We start from the raw sequence: 24,798 nt of genomic DNA on the forward strand, positions 1-24,798 counted from the left end.
TCCACCGAAATCAAGCAGCAGATCAATGCGGCTAAATATCACTCTAGTGTGATGGGAAATGACTGCTGGGAGGAGTGCAGAGGCCCTGGTGCATCTACAGCAGCACAACCGGACACCTTCCTCTGCCCCAGCTGCAACAAAACATGTCTCTCCAGCATCAGTCTCTCCAGCCACAGCAGTTTGGAAAATCTTTCCAGTATGGGATTTCTGAACACCAAGCAAAAGCAACTGAAGGAGGCTTACAATGGGAACATATTTATTGACACAAGACGTTTTATTTTGATAAAAATTTGTTTTTTAAATCATTTGCTTCCAACATTTCTCCATGCCTCAGAAAGTACTCCCCACCCCTGCAAACCTTCATTTCCACAGCTATGTACATCTTCAGCTACCATATGAGAACGAAACCTATGGAGGAGAGCTTCCTTCTGCGTGCGGACAACTTGGCGACCCTATCGAAAGCTACGAAACAACCACGTGAGGCTTAAACACAGGTATGTGAAACTGCAGACGGTTGATGTCCGAGGGCAAAATAAAAGATGAACAGATTTCACAAAATAATAATCATAATAACAATGACAGCAGCTACAGTTAGTTTACTAAGAACAACCACTGAACTGGATTAAACATTGTGTAAATGCTGGTGTGTAGGAATACCACTGACAATTTCCCTCCTGTTACAATGCTACAGCCTACGTTATTTCACAATTATGTTGTGTGTGCACACGTACACACGCAAGCGAACATTTGCTACTTTTGCATTTCGATAACACAGCAAGTGGACAGAGCATAATTACTCATGAATGCATTTTCAAACAAAATGAGGGGAAAGCCCTACAAGAGCCTATCTTTCTATTAAAAAAAAAAGAGAGTCCTAGAAGATTTTAAAATGGACAAGATGATGGGGGGAAAAACCCCTTACACAATGTCTTTGATAACGCTGCAGGGGGAAAGAAGTCAAACATGGTTAATGGAAAGATTGCCTCCCTCTGGGGCAGCTTTCGCTGACAACTCAAAGAGGCTTGTTCACCAGATCATTTGAAAATTAAGTCGACGTTACGGAGGGCAACTTCGTAGCTTCTCTGGCAAGCTGCTCTTTGGAAGATGAAAACTGGTCTTGCTCACTGGGGAGGCACATGCCATACAAGAGCCATTGCCATCCACAAAAGATAACGCCAGGCTAAGTGGATCATTAGTCTGGCTCGGTATAAGGCAGCTTCATATAAATTTAAAATGCTGAATGGTTGAAGCACAGGAGAACTAAGAAGTACATAAGGATTTTGACCGACAGCTGTGGTGTGTTCCTTTTCAGATTTTACTTTGTAAGATGCATTTTGAACTTGCAGGTGCAAAATGGGGACCAGAGCTCTACAAAGGATTAGTTTTTGTTGCCTTAAAACCTCTCAGATGACACAAAATGAAATAATAGAACACTGGACATGCAATGTCTGGGCTGCAGATCATAGCAGATCCCTGCTTTCATGAGTACAGCTTGGGGACACCTCTGAATACTATGGGCTGGATAAGAAAGACACTTGCATCCTTAAGTATGGATTCACATATGCATGTGGGAGATGATCGACTCCTATGTGGGACAATTTTTATTTGTCTATTTGCAAGTTGAGATGAAAATGCCAATGAGATTACCATTTTACAAGATGAATAGGAAACTCTAAAGACTATAAAATGGACCAAAAGAATTGCATTTAATTTCTTTGGGGGAAAATTGCATTTAGTCCCTAGCATTTCAACTTACAGGAAAATCCTAGACTTTCAACAAGATCCACTCTTCCTTCTTTTCTCACTCCAAATTCCTAGGCTAAAGATTACTTACCAACGCTAGAGAAATAATTTAAGTAGGTGTGCCATGGAGCAGTCTAACACATCTTTGTACACTGTCAAACTAAAGTATAGCTGTGTAACTGGTGAAAAGGGACAAAATCAAACTAAGATGAATGAGGCTGTATAATTATATGCCTTTCGCCTAGAAAAACCTACACAAAGAGTCACCTAGTCCCTTTGTTGCAGCGGAGGTCTCTGCTGGGTCAATGACAACACTATGCACCTAGCCTTTTAGGTTTTCTTTAAAAAAAACAAACATTGATTCCAGATTCTGGGCACTCTCTGAAAAAAAAAGAACCACCTTCCAAGTGATGAGGTGCTTACCCCAATTAAAAAAAGAACTTCACAGCTGTCAATATTACATACCCGATTCAGCACTCCTGCAACAGACCTTCAGACAGGTCTGATGGCTTTTTAAATACTAATCAGTCTCTGCACTTCCTCCCCCCTCTACTGCTCTCCCTAACCACTTAATATCCTTTCAGAGAATGAAACCACAACCTGGATGAGCCCAGCAAGTTTTTCATGCCATCAAGTCAAACGAAAAAAAAAAAAAAAAAAAAAAAGAGAGGGAGAAAGAAAGTGAGTTTTGCAGCATAAAGCACTGCATCTTAATTATTTCTGTTTCAACCTCACAATGCCCATTTCTCTCTCTCCTATCAAATAGGAATTCTGTTAATGAGTTTTTTAGGAGGCCATATTGATACTCTTAGAGGGTAACCTCCCTTGTAAAAAAAAGTGTTTGCCTAAACCAAGCCCCTGCTGATTTAAAAACAACAGCTTTAACTGGGCATCGCACATACACCAAACCCACAATTTTGTACTTTTTTTTGTAAAATTGTGCTTTTTTGTGGGCTTTTGGAGGAGACTAGACTTTGTGGGTGAGAGTCTGTCATCTTCCCGATTTCCACTTTTAGGGTGCTGCCCAAAATGATTCTGTATCCGCCACCTGGCAAAAAACAATAGTTGAGAAATCCAGAGATGTCTCGGCAAAGTTGGTTTCCCTCCGCTACTGAATGAGACCCTCATTTCAGTAAGCAGCTGAACGCTTTGCTGCCAGCCTGCCCCCACCCCCCACCCCCAACCGAGGAAGCTCTGCTGTAGGACAAAACTGGAGCACACTAACCAAGGGAAGGAATCTGAAAAATGCTATCACATTTTAAGTACACGGCAGCCACGTTCCCCCGGCCAGCTTACCACCATGCGTGGTCACATTAACAGGCAAGCAAGTGGCATACATCTGTCAAGCCCTACTGAGTTGTTTTATTGTCCTGCCTACCTCTCTGCTTGATGCTGACAGTGACCTTTATTTCTCTCTGTAATAAAGCAGGTAATATTTCAAAGGGTCAGGCAGGGGCAGGCTCAAGACCTTCTCTCTCAGGACATTTATAGGAGGCTCGGGCTTCAGTTCAGGGACAGCTTTTTCCACCTCTTCCAACTTGCTCTCCTCCTCCTCCAACTCCTCGCAATTGTTATCGTCGGAGGGGTTGGAGATCCGGCTGGCAAAGACCTCTTTGTCCAAGAAGACGATGGTCTCCATGCGGCGGCGGCGGATGCGCCTTCGCTTAAACCTCGGTGGGTTCCTGAGGCCGTTGCCGTTTCTGCCCGCTGTTTCCTGGTGAATCAGCTTCTTAATGGTGCTGCGGATAGCAATGCGTGCAAGGTCCTGAAGCGTGCGGACCATCACTGGTGCTGGAAATGTGAGAGAGGGAAGAGTAAGAAGCGTAGGACCTTGGCTGGCATGGACTAAAGAGCAGGCACACTTCCTCAGATCATGGCTCTTTCCATATGAACCTACCTGGACCCTGAGATCACCATTTGAGCCCCTTCTTTGTGTGCCTCCTCCTTGAAAGGTTTGGAGGATGGCAACAAGAGAACGGGCCTTCTCTTTCTTTTTTTAAATGATATTTATTAAAGTTTAACAATTACAGAAAAAAGAAAAACAAACAATAAAAAGTTACAATACTTCAAAAATAAAAAATACAATAAAAAACAACAATACAACAGAATAAGAAAAAACAAAAACATTTAAAAACAAAAACATTTAAAAAAGAAAAAAAAACCCGTCCAGTATTTTCATATCTCTATCTTTCATTTACTTATTTCCTTGACTTCCTCACACCTCCCTTTTTTGTATTCTAATTCTATTAGTTATTTCAGCAAGTCCTTTCCCTCTTTCTCAGATTTTGTTCCATAATTTATCTTAACACAATTTAACCTTAGATTTTACACCTTGACCCGTAGGTAATCTATTCTTACTTAATTCTTTATAACATTTCTGCTAAGGTTCTTTATAACCTTCTCTGTAGAAGCTCCCCTTTTGTGGAATGCTCTCCCCAGGGAAGTTCGCCTGGCGCCTTCATTCTACATCATTAGGCACCAGGCAAAAACCAGGCGTTTGGTTGATCCGATTCACATCCTATGCACTTTTAAAATGTGGGTTTTTTTGTGGCAGAGGGGCTATTGGCTTGTTGTTTCTATTTTTATTAGGTATTTTGTGGTTTAATATCTTGATTTTATTCTGTGCACCACCCTGAGACCACCGGATATAGGGTGATACAGTGGTACCTCGGGTTAAGTACTTAATTCGTTCCGGAGGTCCATTCTTAACCTGAAACTGTTCTTAACCTGAAGCACCACTTTAGCTAATGGGGCCTCCTGCTGCCGCTGGAGCACGATTTTTGTTCTTATCCTGAAGCAAAGGTCTTAACCTGAAGCACTATTTCTGGGTTAGCGGAGTGTGTAACCTGAAGCGTATGTAACCTGAAGCGTATGTAACCCGAGGTACCACTGTATATAAATTCTAATAATAATAATAATAATAATAATAATAATAATAATAATAATGGCTGGAAGAAACTTACAGTTAGTCAGAAGAGCACAGCAGCTTTGCCACAGATTTTGCCAGCAAAGCCGGCAGCTGGCTAATCTGTGCCATTCTCAAAGTGGGGCAGGTCACCACACAAGTTGCTGTGTAACTGGTGCCTCCATGCTAGCCAATGCAGTGATGATATCACCAGCATGAGCACACACAGGCAGAACTGAATGCTGGGTGAGTCCTGTTTCCATGGTGAGAAAGTGCACAGCCTAGGGCAAGTCAGACTGCAAGCTATGGCAAAGAGTGCCCACCTCTGAGGAATGTCTCTCTGAGCCTTGCACAGCTCAACCCAACAAATAAACAGACAAATAGAGAAGGCGCATAGATAAGTGGCACACTTACGCAAGTGAACAAGTTTTGACTTCCCCGAATCTGCGTGGTTGGGCTGGATCAGAGGAGCAAAGGAAACAGCTAAGATCTTCTTCGTCTCCCAGGCCAAAGGGCCAGTTCGTGTTATCTTTGTCAGCTGCGTTTGAGAACAAAAACATAAGATGAATCACCTCTTGATAGCAAGAATAGATGGCCTATTTCTCAGCCTTGAAAATAAACCCTCTCCCCTTTCTGCCACACAGCTGGTAATTTGGTGAATTGAGCTCACTGCAAAAAGCAAGGGGTAAACGGTACATAGGAATGAGAGGACCTGCCGTCCCAGAAGCAAACCTTTTCTTCCAATGGCATCACGAGGATCCCACCAACTTTCAGTAAGTTCTTCATGTAATCTTCATGCTCCTTCTGGACTCCCGCACCACAGTAGACACGGTCATATTGAGAGCAGTCTGGAGAGATCTCCAAGCAGTTGCCGGTGACAAAGGAAGGCTCGCAGAATTCAAACCTGAGAAGTGAGTGACGCTTGTAGATGGCACAAGTATTTCACAGGCTGGAGCTTCTAAGCCCCCATATATTAAAACATCAATCCTTTAATATCGAGGCAAGCAAAGTATATGGCCAATACATTCCAGAACTGCAAACTTTGCCATTTTGGAATACTGTTATGGAAACTTGGCAAACACAGTTTTCTAAGGTAGCTGGGGCCGAAATGAGCAATTTACCTTCTTATACAGTTGGTCTATCAAAACCAGTATTTAAAAAACCCCCAACACTGCATTGTAAAACAAAAAAGGGCAAGATACCAAGGCTACGAGATAACTTATGGACCTAACCCAAACAGAAACGTCCAACCTTGCCACCCAGAGCCACTGTGCTGCATCCTCTATGTGGGCTACAAGCCAGCCCCCCATGCCTTCCACCACTGTCCCCGGTCCCTTCCCAGCTCCCTTGCTCCCAATCAACTACCTCCAGAACGTCCTGACGATGGACCTCTCTCCACGATGCTCTGAGACGACTGAATGGCCAGTGCAGGCAGTAGCCTCCTTACCTGGTCTTTGCTCCGCCCCCAGGCCACCGCCGATTGGCTGATTTAAACCAAGGCCAGGCAGGAGCGCTGCAGCCTCTGCAGCCAGCCCAGGGATGGAGCAATGGCAGGCTTTTATGGCATGGCTCTGGAGGCCAGGGAGCCCGTGCTGGGTTGCAAAAACCACCCACCAACGCGACTGTGAGCCGTCATTGTCTACTATTGGCAGCACCTCTCCAAAGTCTCAGGTTGAACTCTTTCCCAGCCATATAAGTTAATTTTAACTGGAGATGCCAGCGACAGAACCTACACCTCTTGTGTACAAAGCAAGTGCTCTGCCACTGGGTTATGGCTCCTTCCTGCCTTCTCCCAGAAGTACACTTTCCTTGGGGATGGGGGTCCAGCAGTAAAAGCATGTTTGGTTTGCAGCGTGGTGTATATCCCTTCTTCTTGCCCAGGGAAACCACAATGTCAATTTCCCGATGGAAAAGCAAGTTTTGGGGTGTATGAAAAACAACTCATTTCTTTAGGCAAGCTTGCCCTGACGCGTAATTTTTATTCTGTATATTTGTTTTTTGAAAATGCTTGGTAAACATTGTCATATGACATTACAGAGCTTATTATATTTGTAATGTAATAGAAGAATGTTAATAAATAAATAAAACTGGGGAATAAAAGAAAAAGAAAATGCTGGCTTTATCTATATTTTGATAATTTAATTATGTCTACTGTTTTAAAATCTGTTTTTAAAGCTATTTTTAATCAATATTTTATACTACGTTATGTAAACCACTTAGAGATTTGATTAAAATCTTAATTTTAACATTGATAAATAAACAAAAACTTCACCCACTGCATTGTTTTATCTCAGAAGCCTTTTCAAAAACTGCATTCCTTTGTAATGTACCATAAAGAACCTGAATAAAATTTCTAGAGTGAACCCAACTAATTGCTTTTGTTTCTAAGCTCAGGCATGTATCAGGTATGTAAAATCCACAAGAGTGGAAGACAGAACTGTTCTCGATTTCTTTCTGCATCCTAGCACCTAATATCGCATATGCAAGACACCCATATGCATCTTGAACTCACCGTATGCTGCTAACTAGGAGTTACCACCTAGATTGCTACAATCTGTTCTGGAAGTCAGTTTAAATGCAAATTAGGCATGTCCAATCTTACTTGTCAAAGCTGTCACTGGTTCTGATGAAGAAGTCCAGCTTCTGCTTTGCATATTCTATAACGTCAGAGTGAAGCTCTACGCCATGGTTAACGCCGAAAGGGCCTGCATATGTTGAGGGAATGCAAGGGGAAAAAACATTTTAAAAACAACTGGATGGAGAACCAGAATGAATCCAAAAAGCTTTGCTCAGACTCTGAGCTGGTTTTGATCTTCTCTTAAGGCGCAGATACAAAGCAAATTCCTCAAAACTTGAGAGTTGGTTACTAGCATAAACCACCCAACCTGCAGAACAGAATGGCTACAAAATGAGTCCCACATCTCAGTAAAAGTACAGTGGTACCTCGGGTTAAGTACTTAATTCGTTCCGGAGGTCCATTATTAACCTGAAACTGTTCTTAACCTGAAGCACTACTTTAGCTACTGGGGCCTCCCGCTGCTGCCGCGCCGCCAGAGCACAATTTCTGTTCTCATCCTGAAGCAAAGTTCTTAACCTAAAGCACTATTTCTGGGTTAGCAGAGTCTGTAACCTGAAGCATCTGTAACCTGAAGCGTATGTAACCCGAGGTACCACTGTAACAGGCAGGGAGGAACAGGAGAGGATGCCAGTGAGAGGAAAATCACCAAGGGAGCATGAGAAAGTACATCTGAAAGATGTGCAAGTTTGGGTTTGGCCAATCCAACACCTGGCGTGCTCTGGTTCATGGGGTCATGAAGAGTTGGACACAACTAAATGACTAAACAACAACAACTACAATCCAACACCTGGCTCTTACATGGCTTTTTTTTTTGTAAGCTTACTTTATTTTCAAGTTATTAGCAAAGCATATTTAAAAACTTGGAGAAATGCATTCAGAGACTTCTGTTAAGATGCTTACGGATGGTATATTTAGTCAAAGTTACCTTGCCATACAATTAATGGGCTCAAAGGTAGTCCTCCCAAGAGCTTCTGTTTACCTGCCCTCCATTTCTCCAGAGGAAACAAATCTCTCCCATTTCTCTAGACCAGAAGGTCATTTACACCAACATATTTTGACCCAACTAAGCAAGAATCTCCTCCAGTGGGTTTTGCATTTACTTCCATTCTTAGAGCTTCATAACGCCATTAGAGAAGGCTGTTTCTCGAAGGGGGGGGGAGGCGAATGACAAGCTGCCAACCACCCATTCCTGGTTTTATTTACTGCTGTGCTACAATATGAAGTGGAGCATGAAAAATGAGTGAAGCGCAGCAACAGTTGATGGGGATTTCAAGGGCAGGGGACCACAGCTGTTTTTCTCTGAGCAAGGGAGTAAAGCATCAAGTTTAGGAGAGTCGGCTCAACAATGCAAAATCCAGATTTTTCTCTGCTCATTGAAATTTCACAATATTTTGCATCTGCAGGATCGCTCTGGAGCAGTTTCCATGGCATATGTGTGTGAAAACGTTTTGCCCAAGTGCACCATCCTAACTGATGACCCTGGAAGCAGAGTACGGGGCCAGCAATGAGGCACGCTGCATGGATGATCTGGTTAGGCAAACATTTTCACATCTATGCACCCTGGGAACTGCTCCAGGGTCCATCTTCGGAATCTAAAAGAATGGTGCTTAAGCCCTTCTAGATACATCCCTGCCATTCAGTAGTTACACTGAAAGCTAAAAAACAAAAACAAGCACTAATTTTGAACTCCAGAAAATAACTGGCACAGTTGCAGCTTGCCCCAATTGTTTATTGCTGATGACTCCCTTCTATAAGCTATTATTGCTGCTGAAAAACGAAAGGGTGGGTGGGATGGGATGGAGAGAGGAAGAGAGCACACACAGTCGTATTTAGGAACAAACTTCAACAGAAAATGCAGTGCAGCAATTAGTGTTGGGCTTAACGAGTGAGACCACCTGGATTCAAATAGCTGGTCAGTCATAAAAGGATAGTTAAACACTCTCAGCATAATCTACCCCACAGGGTTGTTGTGAAGTTATAGGGGAGGCAGCATGTGTGCAACGCTTGGCTTCTCGGAGGAAGGATGCATTAAAAATGAAAATAAATAAAATGTTCTAATTAAAAAAAGGAACTTGTTGAACGCAGGTTATTTTTATTGGGAAAGGGAGAGGAGAAGGGTGCTCTCAAAGACTCAGCTGCCGGATAAAAGGCTGTTTATTCTTTCATTACTTGTTAACTGTTCCATTTTTAATGATTTCAAAGTGTGTTGTAAGCCACCCTGGCATTTTTTTAAAGCTGAAAGGCTGGGTAAAGATGCTCTAAATAAATAATAAATGTGCAGCAAGGTGCTCAGGCTGTTCCTGAACACACGCATACACACACAATTTGGAAAGCCAGGCAACCACCTGTGCTTGTGCTGGATGTGTTTCTTTTTCAAACTTTATGGGTTATTATGTGTAGTAGTGAAGAACAGGTAGCCCTCCTAGGCACATAACCAACTCTGGTCCTAGAGAGATGCACTGTTCCAAACCAGACACCATAGGGCCACTTGGCACATCATTTGATGTGCAAGATGATTTACTCACCATCTTCTGTCTGACGTGACCCCACAGAAGAGCAGAATATGGAGTCATGAAGATGGGAGAGATCTTAAGAGGTTTGAGCATATTACACTGATCCTGGTCCGACTGCACTGGCTACCCATTAGTTACTGGGCCCAATTCAAAGTGTTGGTTTTGACCTATAAAGCCTTAAATGGCTCAGGACCACCATACCTCAAGGACCGCCTCTACCCATATGAACCTACCTGGACCCTGAGATCATCTTCTGAGGCCCTCCTTCGTGTGTCCCTTCCTCGAGAGGTCTGGAGGGTGGCAACATGAGAACAGGGCCTTCTCTGCAGTGGCTCCCTGTCTGTGCAATACTCTCCCTAGGGAAGTTCACCTAGCACCTTCATTATACCCCTTTAGGTGCCAGGCAAAAACGTTTCCTTTAAACCAGGTCTTGGGTTGATCTGATTTGCATCCTATGCCCTTTTAAAATGTGTTTTTGTTTTGTGGGGAGGGACTATTGGGTTGTTTTTTATTTTTATTATGTACTTTGTCATTTTATATCTTGATATTATTCTGTAAACCGCCCTGAGACCCCTGGGTATAGGGCAGTATATAAACTAACTAACTAACTAACTAACTAACTAACTAACCAGTTAGTTAGTGTGAGAGCCAGTGTGGTGTAGTGGTTAAGAGCGGTGGACCCATAATCTGCTGAACTGGGTTCATGTCCCCGCTCCTCCACATGCAGCTGCTGGGTGACCTTGGGCTAGTCACACTTCTCTGAAGTCTCTCAGTCTCACCTCACAGAGTGTTTGTTGTGGGGGAGGAAGGGAAAGGAGAATGTTAGCCGCTTTGAGACACCTTAGGGTAGTGATAAAGCGGGATATCAAATCCAAACTTTTCTTCTAACTAACTAACTAAAAAAAAACTATCCAAACCCCTTGCTGGATGCAACTACAGCATCTCAGACAGATGGCTGTCCGGTCTTGGCAGAGAGTTGAGCCTGTCCTGAAGCACCCTGTCCTACTGTCAAATAGCTCTACTAAAATTTGGCGCCTTGCAATCTCCACTCCGTAGATTGTCCTGCCCTCTTAGAGCAACAGAGGACAAGCCTGCTCTACCTTCTGCAAGACAGGACAGCCTTTCAGATATTTGAAGACCACTACAGCAGACCTTTGGGTTATGTTACTCTTGAGTAACGTAAACTTTGGGTTGCGAAAGCGTCAAACCCGAAAGTATGTTTCCAGTTTCACCACTCACGCAGGAGCGCTGTGCGCGCCATATGCATGCGCATAAGCACTCTATCGCGCCACGCGCAGAAGCGGCACCTCTGAATATGGATTTTTCAGGGTGCGCACAGACCCCCAGAACGAATTAAATTCGTATCCAGAGGGTCCATTGTATTATGTTTGTTCTTAATCTTCTCCTCAAAACATGCCCACGGGTTAAACGCACCCACTGTATTGTCAGTGTTAAGAACATGTGTTGACCCCACAGTTGCAGGGATCATCTAGCTGATCAAAAGAGTCACTTACCCAAGATGAGCCCAACCATGGAGCTCAGATAGCCAGTGCCGCTTCCCAGGTTCAAGAAGGAAAGCCCAGGCTGCAGATCCAGGGCTTCCATGACCTCCGAATAAATGCAGGGAGCAGAAAGGTGGATGTTCCCGTGCTTCCATGCCAAGTCTTTGTATGCATTGTCCTTGAACTCCTCCAGGTAGTAGTCTGCCCGGTCGACAGCCCTGAAGGCCTGCTCCACGAGCTCTGTCCGGATGTACTGAGCCTCTTTCAGGTTATCAATTAGCTCGTCATTGTCCTCTCCTGCGCTCACAGCACCTCCCATTGTCCACGCTAACAAATTCAAAAACCAATTCTGGAGAGCAGAGGAGGGAAAAAGGAGAAAGTCACTGCACCAGTCAAAGAAAACTGCTCAAGTACAAAAGTCCGGGTGATGCTAAGTGCACTGTAGAGCATATCCTGCATGTCAAAAGACACAGAACCAAAATCACTTTCACATATACAAACATCACCAGTTACTGCTCTCCTTTTTTGCTCTGGGGGATTTCAAATACATATGCATATTTATTAGAGCAGAAAAACCCTTTGATATGATATACCAGTGAACCTTCTGGACACTTTTTATTGTGTTGTCAGCTGTTCTGTGAAGTTGCTTCTGGTTATGGAAACATCATGGATTCTGGATAGTTCTATATTGCATTCCCCACACCGAAGCATATTCTGTCTTTTGCCAACATTTGGAGCAGAAAAGCACTAATACTGCATGGAGGAACTTTGAACATTTCTTAAAAGAGGAGGATTGGTGAGACCTCAAGCCTATGTATCACAACAGGTCTGGTCTCACATTTCTTGAGGCTTCTTGAGCCTACTTCTTAACCCCATGCTGCACGGATGGGGAATCTGTGGCCCTCCAGAGGTTGTTGGACTACTGACCATGCTGATGAGTCCAAGAACATTTGGCGGGTCAGATTCCTTATCCCTACCTTATTGGTTTTCTAAGTGCCACCACTGGACGATGGATCAAGGAGGGTTCTTGGGATGAACGCAAACAGTGCAAACTTAAAGCATGTCTTATTGAAGCCTTATTGAATTCAGGACAGTAGAGTTAGGATTGCAGCCTAAATCAGGAATGGCTGGGTGGGCATTACTCCAAAAACATCCCAAATGACCACTCCTGTTGCTGGAGATTACCTGATGAAGCAACTTGCTCCAAACTAGGAGGTGCTTGCTTGCATGTGGAAGAAAACACAGCTCTCCTTTGTGCTAGTTCACTGCAGTTTGCTGGAAGGAGAACTTTGCAAATGAGATGGACTATCAAACAGAACCCCTTCAGATCTCCCATGTAAGCCTCACTTGGCTCTTAAAGAGACATTCTTTAATAATTTATACCCCAGCCAAATGGGCGGGGTATAACAACAACAACACCCCGAGAAAATCAGACTCCAAACTGAGCCACGTGTGCATGCCTGAACACATGCACAAGGCAGACTGTGTTGGTAAGAAAAATATGCATAAGACTCTATGTAGACCTACACAAATGCCTGCTTTACAGAGAAAATACAGCCTTTTGTATTAATGTGCATAAGGGAAGAAGAAGAAGATGGAAGGGCAAATGTCTGCCTTAGTGTGGCCAGCTGGCCAATTAAAAAATAGCAATTTGACCTAAAAGCTAAAATAGAAATGAATAGTCAAAAATCCTCCTAGGTGAACCTGGCATGCCCTTAAAGTAGTACCTTGGCTCCCAGCCTTATAATCAACTGAGGCTGTAGCTCTAGTTATAAACAAAATATACCAGAGGAATGGCAAACAGACTCAAACCAAAACCTTACTGTTAAGGCAAATGTACAAACACCACACCAACACCCAGAGGTGAATGGTTAGAGAGCAATTTGGAGATCATTGCAGTGATCTGTACCACAATATAATATGCAACCATCTTTGAACAATACCAGCCCTTTTTAAAAGAACCGGTTCTAATGGGAAATAACTTAATTTGCAATGCCAAAGCTGTCTCATTTTTCTCTACAGACAGCTAACATTTCATACTGGAAGAGCACAACATGAATTTTTATTTACAGTGCTTTTTCTGGCAAGAACTGCAGAAGCGGCAAATTCAGCGTTTGTTCCTGCTTTAGAAGGTTCTGCCTCAGCTTCATTGTTGCATGTATTCAGCAGAAACAACGTTTCAACCGTGCACCTCAAAAACTTAGGAACAGCACCAGAAGGTACTGCAAAATCTACCCAAGGCACAGGAGACTATGATCATCCTTGCAGAAATCTAGAGCATCTTTGAAACAATTCTCATCAGCAATGCTCAGACTCATTACCACAAAAGTAAACCAGACTTTGCACACATTGAGTTTAAAATTTATGCACAATGCATTCCTCCGTTTGTATATGCCTGCTTATCTGCATGTTTTGACTATAAACTGCATATTTGACTGTGCTCAGAATTTGACACCGAGACAGTGTAATCTCTTTAGCACAGATACCCTTTGGGCAATAGAGGAGTTAAGGCAGCAACAGGATAGAAGTATTCCATGAGACCTATTTGATTCAGGGATGACCATCAAGTGGCCGACCCCCACCTATGCCCCTGTAGTAGCTAAATTTGTAACTTTAAGCCCCATACAAGCTCCTCCTGGTTGCCTTTAGAGGTGTAAGTGCCCAGGGCCTGATGTCTTTCTCCTACTTTCCGGAAAGGCTCAGTGCCAGGATGAGATTTCAGCCTCTGCTAACTATGTATATGTTGACAAAGAGGTAAAAGGGATGATAATTTGGCCATTTGCTTCTGCATTCTTCCCCAGACTGGCCTTCTGAGCAATCTAGTTGTTGATTAACTGGTCCTATCAGCAGATACCTGAAGAACCAAGAGGGCATCCAGCACAAGAAGTCTCTGCTGCATCTAGTCCAGAATTGTGTTTCCAGTGGCCAGCCAGACTGATGTTGCTGGGAAACCCAAAAGCAGGGCATGAAGATATTAACTCTCTCCTTTACCCCCAGTAACTGGTATTCAATTCATATTGTTTTTAACACTTGATTGGAAGCCGCCCAGAGTGGCTGGGGAAACTCAGCCAGATGGGCGGGGTATGCATGCATGTATGTATGTATGTATGTATGAATGAATGAATGAATAAATAAATAAATAATAAAAATATGATGACATATGAACCCTACAGGCATTAGTCAGCGTATTGGTGGCAGTCAAATCCTTCAAAAAACTTACTTTTTCCTCAACAGAAACACAGCCCAAAGACTTTGCTTATATTTCGGTAGAGCTCCCCTACCTTCATTTGTCTTCCTGTTGAAATTAATTTGTAAGTTCTTTGGGGCAAGGGCCTGTCTTGTTCTTTCCGGCATTGGCCTGTGTTGCTCGGTAAAGCACCAGGCACAATAATTGTGCAGTACAGTGGCACCTCTGGATGCGAACAGGATCCGTTCCAGAGCCCCGTTTGCATCCTGAAGCGAACATAACACGCGAGTGCGCGTCTGTGCATGTCGCGTTTTGCTGCTTCTGCGAATGATGTCATTTTGAGCAACTGTGCATGCGGTGAAACCCGGAAGTAACACTTTCCGTTACTTCCGGGTCGCGCAACCCAAAAATGATTAACCTGAAGCGTATTCATCCCGAGGTATGACTGTATAAATTAAGGTGGTAACATACAATCCTCACATTATCAAAATGTGTACCTCCAGCTGTGAGAGGACTAACTGTTGCTTTCTAGAAAAGAGAAACCTAACAGAGAGTCTAGGAATTCCTATTCAGTGTGAAGTATCTGGCTGCAGAAAATATTCCAGGCATGGAGAGCTAACCTCCCAACAGCATCCCAAGGGTGATTTAAGTTTGAATGCACCTCCTTCCAGCTTTCTCCTTCTGACCTTTAATACAACTTAGGCCTTACTTTACATACACCCACAATAGAAGAGGCTTAACCTCTCCCCCCCCCCCCCCATTTGCTTTCCATTCTTCTCAAAGCAACATGATAACAAAGTCAAAAAGCACCCCAACACAAGGCAGCTGCCATCTGACCTGGCTGCAGTCCAGTCACAGGGCTATTAGCATGCCTCTGCATGCTCTGTTCTGCCACTACGAGAGAGAATTGGTCTGCGGCCAACCCAGGGCACACTTGCTGAAAACAGAGTCTCCTGTCCACGTTGCCCTAACACAGAGGAACTCTGTAGCACAGGGAGAGAGGGTGGTGGGTGGTAACGAATAGTCTTCCCACAACACAGAGCAATGCTCCTTTTGCAGCCAAGACCTGCTGCAGACACCCTGGATTCAAAATGTATTAGAGCCACTGAATGATTTGTGTATTCCATGTGTTTTCTGGCACTAGAATTACAGCTGCTGGCAGCTGCCCCGTGCCTCGTGCGTAGATACGGAACCAAAACACTGTTATGTGGACTAAAGGCCAGGATGCTGAATGGTACAAATAATTAGGTGGAGTTACAGAACTTTGCATGTGTGTCTGGATACTCACTGGATGCCACCTGGAAAAATGAAATAATGATCAAAGCTCAGATCTCAAAGCCAATAGCAACATTTTCAGTAAACCAGGAAAAACCTCCATGGTTTATTCTAGAAATGGTGAAGGATAAGGCCATATCATAATGGGTGAAAGAGGGAAATTTGCATTTACTGATAAACTTCTACAGCAGCTCTCATTGCAACAGTTAACTAAGAGTCCCTAGGACTAAAGCAGGACACAATGCTTATACCATCAGTGATATTGGAGGTAATCTGCGGGGGAATACTGTTTCACTTCGTAAATTTATGGCTCTAGCCAAAGGCCATGACAAACTTTTATTAAGCAATAGTAATAATAAACAGAATACATTCATAATATAAAAATCTGCAAACACTCTGCCAAGTTCCTGATCATTAAAACACATTTTCCCTTGTGTACCTCTGACAACTCCAGTTCTAGTATTATTTTGCTTTTTTAAAATCCAATTTGCCAGCATCCATTATGTAAGGGGGAGAAGTTACCAGAGACACCAACAAACTCAAATCCAGCTTGATTTCAGATCAAACCTCCAAATCATCACATAAATTTATAGTGACCCCTTTTTGCTGAATTATTTTTTCTTCTGCGGCCAGAGCATAGAGGATCACTATTTGTTATGAAGCTGTTACTGTCACTCAAAAGAAAGCAAACCATTTCTGTCAAGGTGTGTGACTGCTTGCTTGTGGGACCAAAGGTTTTAGAAATAAATCTCTTGGATCACTATATAAGGGACAGGCTAAAAGATAATGAGTGATGTCTTCCACCTGAGACTGACTATAAATACAAAGTCTGTCTGCATATGGAACCTTGTTGTAGAGACTATCCAAGACTGCAGAGGGCATCACTTGGAAACGCAGCCCAATATAAGCATTTCTTAAGGAAACTGGTGAAAGTTTGGTTAGATAATTAGCTCAAAATGCTCTGTTCTCAGGAACAGATACCAAGGAGGAAATACGGTGTCTCTAAATAGTTGCAGGTCCCTTCTAGATTCTATCCAGGAGAGCAAATCCCTTACCTGACACTTATTCAAGGTCAAAGCAGAGCTCAGCTCTGGTAAATAATAACAGTCTAAAACATGTAGACAAGCTGCTTTCCAGGGTTTGTTATCACCCAACTCAATAAAGCACAGTGCAGGGAAAAGCTCAATAGACATAATAGCAATTTTAAAAATATGCTTTAACTGAGTGTAGTCCGCTCTTGCCTTTAATTGTTGTCCACCTGGATTCTGAAGGCAGCTCTGTTTAGGGAAGCTTTTAATGTTTGACGGACTACTGTATTTTAATATTTTGTTGGAAGCCGCCCAGAGTGGCTGGGGAAACCCAGCCAGATAGGCGGAGTATAAATTATTATTATTATTATTATTATTATTATTATTATTATTATTAATAACTAATTTCACTGCTGAAATTCCCGAGTATAGCTTTTGAAAAACATTATTCTGCAGTTTCCAAAACTTTAATGGAGTTCAAATCAGAGCCCCAGATTTCAATGCCATAGTAAGCATTTCTCTATCAAGTATCTTCGGGGCAGGTTCAACCAGTCCTTTATTGTAAAAGAACTTCATCTGCAGTGTCAGAAGCAGGTGGGGGGGGGGGGGAGGAGGAGTGAAATTTTAGAGCGGGGTGGGAAACCTATGGCTTTCAAGATGTGCTGCACTACAACTCCCATTGTCTCTGAACAGTGGTTATACTGGGTTGTGCTGATGAGAAATGGGAGAGCAATAATAGCTAGAGGGCCATCCCTGTTTTCGACCCGAATGCCCCTGAGATGGTGTGGTAACATTAGGTGGTCTTATTATCAAAAGGAGTAGGGGGGCTGGCTGCATCATCCCACTGTCATAAGGCCAGGGAGAAGTAGTGAGAAAGATTGAGGGACTGCACCCATTGCTCTGGAGGCTTGGGCTGGAAATACAAAGAACTAATAATATGGTAACCCATTCTCACAAGAGAGGGTTTACCAAGGACACATTCAGGAGGAAACCATTTAAGTGTGCTGTACAGTGGTGCCCCGCAAGACGAATGCCTCGCAAGACGAAAGGGTTTTCCGTTTTTCGATGTGCTTCGCAAGACGATTTTCCCTATGGGCTTGTTTCGCAAGACGGAAACGTCTTGCGAGTCTTGCGATTTTTTTCGCTTTCCCCCCTTTTTCTAAGCCGCTAATAGCCTTTTAGCCGCTAAGCCGCTAAGCCTTTAATAGCTGCTAAGCCGCTAATAGCCTTTTAGCCGCTAAGCCGCTAAGCCTTTAATAGCCGCTAAGCCGCTAATAGGGTTGCTTCGCAAGATGAAAAAACCGCTAGACGAAGAGACTCGCGGAACGGATTATTTTCGTCTTGCGAGGCACCACTGTATGTGGAAAGAGCTTCATAAGCAAAGAACCTACATAGGGGAGAAACCATTTACAGTGGTACCCCGCAAGACGAACGCCCCGCTAGACGAAAGGTTTTTCCGTTTTGGAGACGCTTCGCAAAACGAATTTCCCTATGGGCTTCCTTCGCAAGACGAAAGCCCATAGGGAAATCTCCGGGCCAGGGCGTCTTGCCCACTGTCCTCGGACCTCCTCCCGCCGCCAGGCTTCGGAAGGCTGCTCTGAAGCCTGGCGGGGGGCGGAGAGGTTTTTTAAAAACCCCGGGACAGCGGGGGACTTCTCCTTTGTCCCGAGGTTTTTTAAAATGCTGGCGGGCAGCAGCGAAGGCTTCGCTGCCACCCGCCAGCATTTTAAATTCGCCCCGGACAGCGGAGAAGTCCCCCGCTGTCCCGAGGTTTTTTAAAATGCTGGTGTCTTCCCCTTTCTCCCCGGACCTCTTTTGAAGCAAGGGGCGGCAACGCGGAGAAGCGATCTTCTCCCCGTTGCCGCCCCTTGCTTCAAAAGAGGGGACAGCGGGAAAGGCGCGCGCCTTCCTCTCTCTCCCCCCGGACCCCTTTTGAAGCAAGGGGCGGCAAAGGGGAGAAGCGATCTTCTCCCCGTTGCCGCCCCTTGCTTCAAAAGAGGGGAAGGCTGGCGGGGGGCGAAAATCTTTGTCCCCCCTGGCTGCCTTCCCGGGAGGGCTTTTAAATCGCCCCGGACAGCGGAGAAGTCCTCCGCTGTCCGGGGCGATTTTAAAATGCTGCCGTGGGGGGGGGGAGCAAAGACTTTCGCCCCCCCCCCCAGCCTTCTGAAGGCTGGCGGGGGGCGAAAATCTTTGTCACCCCTGCCTGCCTGCCTTTAAAAGCCCTCCCGGGGGAGCGGAGAAACGCGCTGGCAGGCAGGCAGGGGGGACAAAGATTTTCGCCCCCCGCCAGCCTTCAGAAGAGGTCCTGGACCTCTTCTGAAGGCTGGCGGGGGGCGAAAATCTTTGTCCCCCCTGGCTGCCTTCCCGGGAGGGCTTTTAAATCGCCCCGGACAGCAGAGAAGTCCTCCGCTGTCTGGGGCGATTTTAAAATGCTGCCGTGGGGGGGGGGGAGCAAAGACTTTCGCCCCCCCCAGCCTTCAGAAGAGGTCGGGGGACAGATTGTCCCCGGACCTGGTCTGAAGTCGGTTTCCATAGGAACGCATTAATTGATTTTCAATGCATTCCTATGGGAAACCGTGCATCGCAAGACGAAAAACTCGCAAGAAGAAAAAACTTGCAGAACGAATTAATTTCGTCTTGCGAGGCACCACTGTAAATGTATAGAGTTTCAGAGGAACTTTTGTGGGAGTGGTAACCTTACTCAGCATTGAAAAACACAGATAGGAGAATTTGCCTGAATGCAAACAGTTGTTGTGGTCCAAGGGGTGACTTTGGGTCACAGTCCCAGGAGAAAACTGCCTCTCAGCAGAACACTCACCCCAATGGGCTCCCCAGAGCAATACATTTTGAACCAGCATAGCTTGTCCTTGGCAGGATGCCCAGGAGAGGAGGAGTTTGCAGGCACTAGTGAGAGACTTGGGGAAGGTGAATAAGATCCACTGGCTCTCACACCTTCCATTGGTTGTCCTTACCTGTAGGCTTTTCCACTTCTGCAGCAGAGATCAGAAAAGTGCCAAGAGCCAGGTGGCTGCAGAGTGTATTGAGCCCTAATTTGTGTTATGTAGCAACTCTATAACTAGGCCTTTGGCTGATTAAGCAATCTATGGTCTTTTAAATGTTGTGGGTGGGGGTTATTGGTTGTTGTTATATGCATTTTGTGTTTTCATTTTGTATTTTTATGCTGTATACTGCCTTGTAATCTTTGAATGAAGGGTGGTTTATAAATTTAATTACTATTATTAATATTAAAGCTTAGCTTCTATTAGAGATTGGAGAGGCTTGGGGTTGGGAGGAGAATTATCACAAAGCCATGGATGACAACAGCAAAATTTAAAAAATGTACCCATTACTCTGGAGAAAGTAATTTGGTTGGTATCCTTCTGTCTTGGGAGACAATAGAGGAATATGCCTTTGAGGCTGCTGGAAGGTTGCAGTGCCTGCTGTAACTGCAGAGACCAATATAAGAGAGACATGTTTTGTTGCAGCTGGGGCAGATGAACGCATCTAGTTGTGCTGCAGCAGCTGCACCACGCTTTTTCTTTTCTCTGTTCTTCCCAGTACAGTGGTGCCCCGCAAGAAGAATGCCTCGCAAGACGAAAAACTCGCTAGACGAAAGGGTTTTCTGTTTTTGAGTCGTTCCGCAAGACAAATTTCCCTATGGGCTTGCTTCGCAAGACGAAACGTCTTGCGAGTTCTTGCGAGTTTGTTTCCTTTTTCTTAAAGCCGCTAAGCCGTTAATAGCCACTAAGCCGCTAATAGCCGTTAATAGCCGCTAAGCCGCTAATAGCCGTGCTTCGCAAGACGAAAAAACCGCAAGACGAAGAGACTCGCGGAACGGATTAATTTCGTCTTGCAAGGCACCACTGTAGTCATTTCTCCTCTGGTCATCACTACTGATACATGACTTGACTGCCTGTCTCCAGGCACTGCAGTGGCAGAGTGAAAACTAAGAGAGGGTGACCCACAAGTTTGTGTAGACGGTAGTGAAAAAGAACTGCGGGTTTATGCCCATTATCTTGGAAGTTGGGCTAGAAAGATACACATTATGGGGTCTCATTATAAGAGAGAGATAAAGAGCTGGCTTGTCCCATTACCAAGCTGGGAAGAATCAGGTACAGTGGTGCCTCGCAAGACGAAAAGAATCCGTTCCGCGATTCTTTTCTTCTAGCGGTTTTTTCGTCTTGCGAAGCAACCCCATTGCCGGCTAAGCGGATTAGCGCTATTAGCGGCTTAGCAGGCTTAGCGGCTAAGCTGTTAAAAGGCTATTAACAGCTTAGCCGCTTTGAAAAAGGGGGGAAAAGCGGGGGGGGGGGGGAATGGCGAGACTCGCAAGACGTTTTCGTCTTGCGAAGCAAGCCCATTGGGAACTTCGTCTTGCGAAGCACCTCCGCGATGGAAAACCCTTTCGTCTAGCGGGTTTTCCGTTTTGCGAGGCGTTCGTCTTGCGGGGCACCACTGTACTTTATGGTGGAGGTGGGGTCGATAAGGGAGGAAAGGAAGTTATGGGGTATTTTTATTATAAGAAAAGTGGGGAAAGAGGGAAAAAGGGCTGCCAGGCCCAGTGTATGGGGGAAGAGGGATTTTTAAAAGTGTAGTGAGAGGGAAAGAAGTTATGGAGTTCTAGCCTCAAGGTGGGGGGGGGGGGGGGAGAGAGGAGAGAAGGAGTAGAAAGACCCCAGTCCCATGGCGGGTAAGCAAGATGTGTGGGGTGGGATTTTATAGCCTTTATTCTAATTACTTGGAGAAGGGAGAAAATGAACCAAAGCAGAGAAATTCTCAAGTGCTGTCATTTTGGCTGCAACACTCACCTCACTTATCAGGGAGTAATGAGTAAGCCCTACTAAATTCAACCCCATTGAATTTGAATTAAATTTAATTGAATTAAAACTTACTTCTGAGTAGACATGGTTAGCATTGTGCTGTTGCTGTCTTAATAGCACCCTGTCTTTTACGGCAAGTCCTCGCAAGGTGCCTTAAAATAAATTTTAAAAAACTGACTACAGCAACAGCAGAAGCAAGCTGGAGTAAAAGCGGATATGTGAGGAGCTGTAGGCAGTGGCAGAATAGGGACCATTCAGAGTAAAGAGGCCAAACCACCAGCTAGCTCCAGCTCCGTGGGGCAGGTGGGGCAGAAGAAATACAGAGCAGCAGCCTTACATAAACCCCACTGTGTCCAGTTGTGATTACTCTTAAGGTTAGCAGGCGTAGGGGTTGCAGCTTTGGTTTATACCAGTGGCTTCCCAAACTTTCTTCAGGCTGCCCTCCCTCTTCTCGGTGCCATGAAACCTAACCCTACCCTATTAAAAAAAAGAAAGATAAAGCATTATGCAGAACAGCACTTTGCAAGCAAGCACGACAAAACCGGGGGAAAGAAACGGCAACAGTTAATTGCACACCGATTCAAAACCCAATTAAAGCCACTTAAGTTTAATTTGGGCGAGGCTGCTGTACTTGACCCGGAGGTACCAGCCCTTTCAAAGCCTGCTAGTCTTTTTTGACACTTCCAGAGGAGGAGACCCCCCCCACCCCAGCCCAGCACACCCCCTTAGGTCACCCCAAAGCCCCCTACCATGACCTTGGAGTCTGGGGTGGGGGGTGTGACTGGGGGTGTGGGGTGGGGGGAGGAGGACATGTGTCACCCCATAACAAAGTGCCTCTCTCCCCCCCTCCAAGAAGGAAGCCCTTTCTGGGCCCTGCACCACCTTGGAGACAGGAGACTGGGGAGGAGGAGCCCCCCAACCTGGGCGGGGGGCGGGGCAAGCACCCCACTGGCTGTTGTGGTAAACAATCTGGGGGGGGGGGGGAGGGAAAGGACCGGGGCCTTTTCTGCCAGGCGGGGGTGAGGCGGCCTTTGTCACGGGATTGGGGGGGGGGTCCTATTATGACCTGGAGCCCCCCCCCAGACTGACAGAAGGAAGGGGGGGAGGGGTCTCCTTGCCCCCTCAAGATTACCTGCTCCTCCAGCGCCAACTGCCGCCGCCGCCCCTCAGGCCTCCGCTCGCTTCCTCCGCACGCCGAGTTTCTCGCCCCCCCGCCGCTGTAAACAGTCGCCCAGCTGGAGAAACAGCCCCCCTCAGGGCAGCGGCGCCACTGCGCAGGCGCCAACGGCACGGGGCGGGCAGACAGAAGCGACGCGCGACGCGGCGGACGGGGAGGGGAGGAGGGGTGGTGGGAGGGGAATGGTCCATTTGTGGATGGAGGGGACGCCCGCCGCGGCCTTTGGGAAAGGGGAGGGAAGAACCACTGGGTGCGGGGGAGAGGGGGGGCGGCGCGGGCGACGGAAGGCGGCTGGTGATGACGAAGGACGGCGGCCTAGGCTCCCATGGAAGGGTTAATGGGGGGTGGGGAGGACTTTTAGGCCACCCGCCTTTCTAAAATGTTATCTGCCCTTATCTTACTTGCCATGTATTTAATTGGTTTTTGTTCGTTTGTTTGTAGGTCTTTAAAATTGTGTGTTATTAGCTATTATTAAGGTGTTGTTGTTTTTTTAAAAAAATATGCATTACTAGGTTTTTTAAAATACTTATTTTATTATTAGGTTTTTTAAAAAATATTTATTTGGTGTGTTTTTTTAAAAAATATATAATTTATCATTGGGTTAAAAAATTATTATTAGGTGTTTTATATATATATATATATATATATATATATATATGAGAGGTTTTTTATTATTTGGTTTTTTTAAAAAGTAAAAGGTAAAAGGACCCCTGACCATTAGGTCCAGTCGTGGCTGACTCTGGGGTTGCGGCGCTCACCTCGCTTTATTGGCCTAGGGAGCCAGCGTACAGCTTCCGGGTCATGTGGCCAGCATGACTAAGCCGCTTCTGGCAAACCAGAGCAGCGCACGGAAACGACGTTTACCTTCCCGCCAGAGTGGTACCTATTTATCTACTTGCACTTTGACGTGCTTTTGTACTGCTAGGTTGGCAGCAGCAGGGACTGAGCAATGGGAGCTCACCCCGTCGCAGGGATTTGAACCGCAGACCTTATGATCGGCAAGTCCTAGGCTCTGTGGTTTAACCCCTTCACTATTAAGGTGCCAGGGTATGTGTGTGTGTGTGTGTGTATTTAATATAATATAATACCATATAATACCACACCAGCAACCTATACAATAAGACACCATAAGAACAGTTGATATACGATTAAAATGATCAAACCAGACAATCTGAATGAATGTGAACGGTTACATAGACCAGCCTTTCATTTTTAAAAAAGTTGTCCAAGGCGCTCCTGCCCGCACCTTCTTTGAAGGAAGAACCCTGGTGCTTGTCTCCAGGCTGGAACTAAGCTGGTCCTAGGAGGCCAGAGCTTGGGAAAAATGAGACAATTAACATATCTTAAACTAAATAACCACATACATATAGATGGTCTGATTCAGCAGGACTCTTCTTAGGCCTCACTTGTTGATTTTCTACCTCTCAAGTTGTTATTAGCTACAGCAGCTGTTCCTGAAAAAAAGATTTCTAGAAACAATAAATGGTAAAGTTGGAAATTATCTCCAAGGGTCATGTAGTTCAATTGCCTACAATGCAGGAATCTCCACTCCTATCCTGCACCTTTTACTTCTAGAGGTCTCATTTGCTTCCCTTAAATTAAACTGCTACTTACCCCTTCTGAAACTCTTATAGAGTAGTGACTAACATAATCTGCACTATCCCCAGGGTATGGTCTGAAGGCTGAAACTAAGCTGACCTACATCTGGTAAATGCCTGACCCACCTAGGAACCACATATACATTGCCTTGGGTTTCCATAGGGGGGAAAGTGGGATATAAATTTAAATAAATATATAAAAATTAAAACCTGCTTTTTGGGGATCCAAGCACTGACCTACCTTGCAGGGCTATTGGAAAGATTCCAAGGTAATGCACGTGAATCTCTTTGAACACTTGGACATAAATGCAAATATTCTCCTGCATGGCTAAGCACCCACACTGTTTGTTGTTTTGGCAGAGACCCTACACTGACTTGGTCACAAGGTGTCAGCCTTGTTCAGCATTGTTCTGCACAGGAAAGAATCTGTTCTCAGCTCTTTTTCCTGTCTCTCTCTCTCTCTCCCCCCCCC

General features: G+C 45.1%; 1 protein-coding gene across 1 annotated transcript; it reads right to left on the minus strand.

The window, feature by feature from the left end:
* Positions 1 to 239: 239 nt before the first annotated feature.
* Positions 240 to 22,843, minus strand: PCMTD2 (protein-L-isoaspartate (D-aspartate) O-methyltransferase domain containing 2). The gene is made up of 6 exons (XM_028735452.2): positions 22,684 to 22,843; positions 11,254 to 11,590; positions 7,251 to 7,353; positions 5,381 to 5,552; positions 5,063 to 5,186; positions 240 to 3,534 (listed from the first exon to the last, which is right to left on the minus strand). The coding sequence occupies exons 2-6, from the start codon at positions 11,558 to 11,560 to the stop codon at positions 3,149 to 3,151; spliced, it is 1,092 nt and encodes a 363-aa protein (XP_028591285.1). The 5' UTR covers positions 11,561 to 11,590; positions 22,684 to 22,843; the 3' UTR covers positions 240 to 3,148.
* Between the last annotated feature and the right edge of the window lie 1,955 nt (positions 22,844 to 24,798).

Source organism: Podarcis muralis, chromosome 5, assembly GCF_964188315.1.
Source record: "Podarcis muralis chromosome 5, rPodMur119.hap1.1, whole genome shotgun sequence".
Lineage (NCBI taxonomy): Eukaryota > Metazoa > Chordata > Lepidosauria > Squamata > Lacertidae > Podarcis > Podarcis muralis.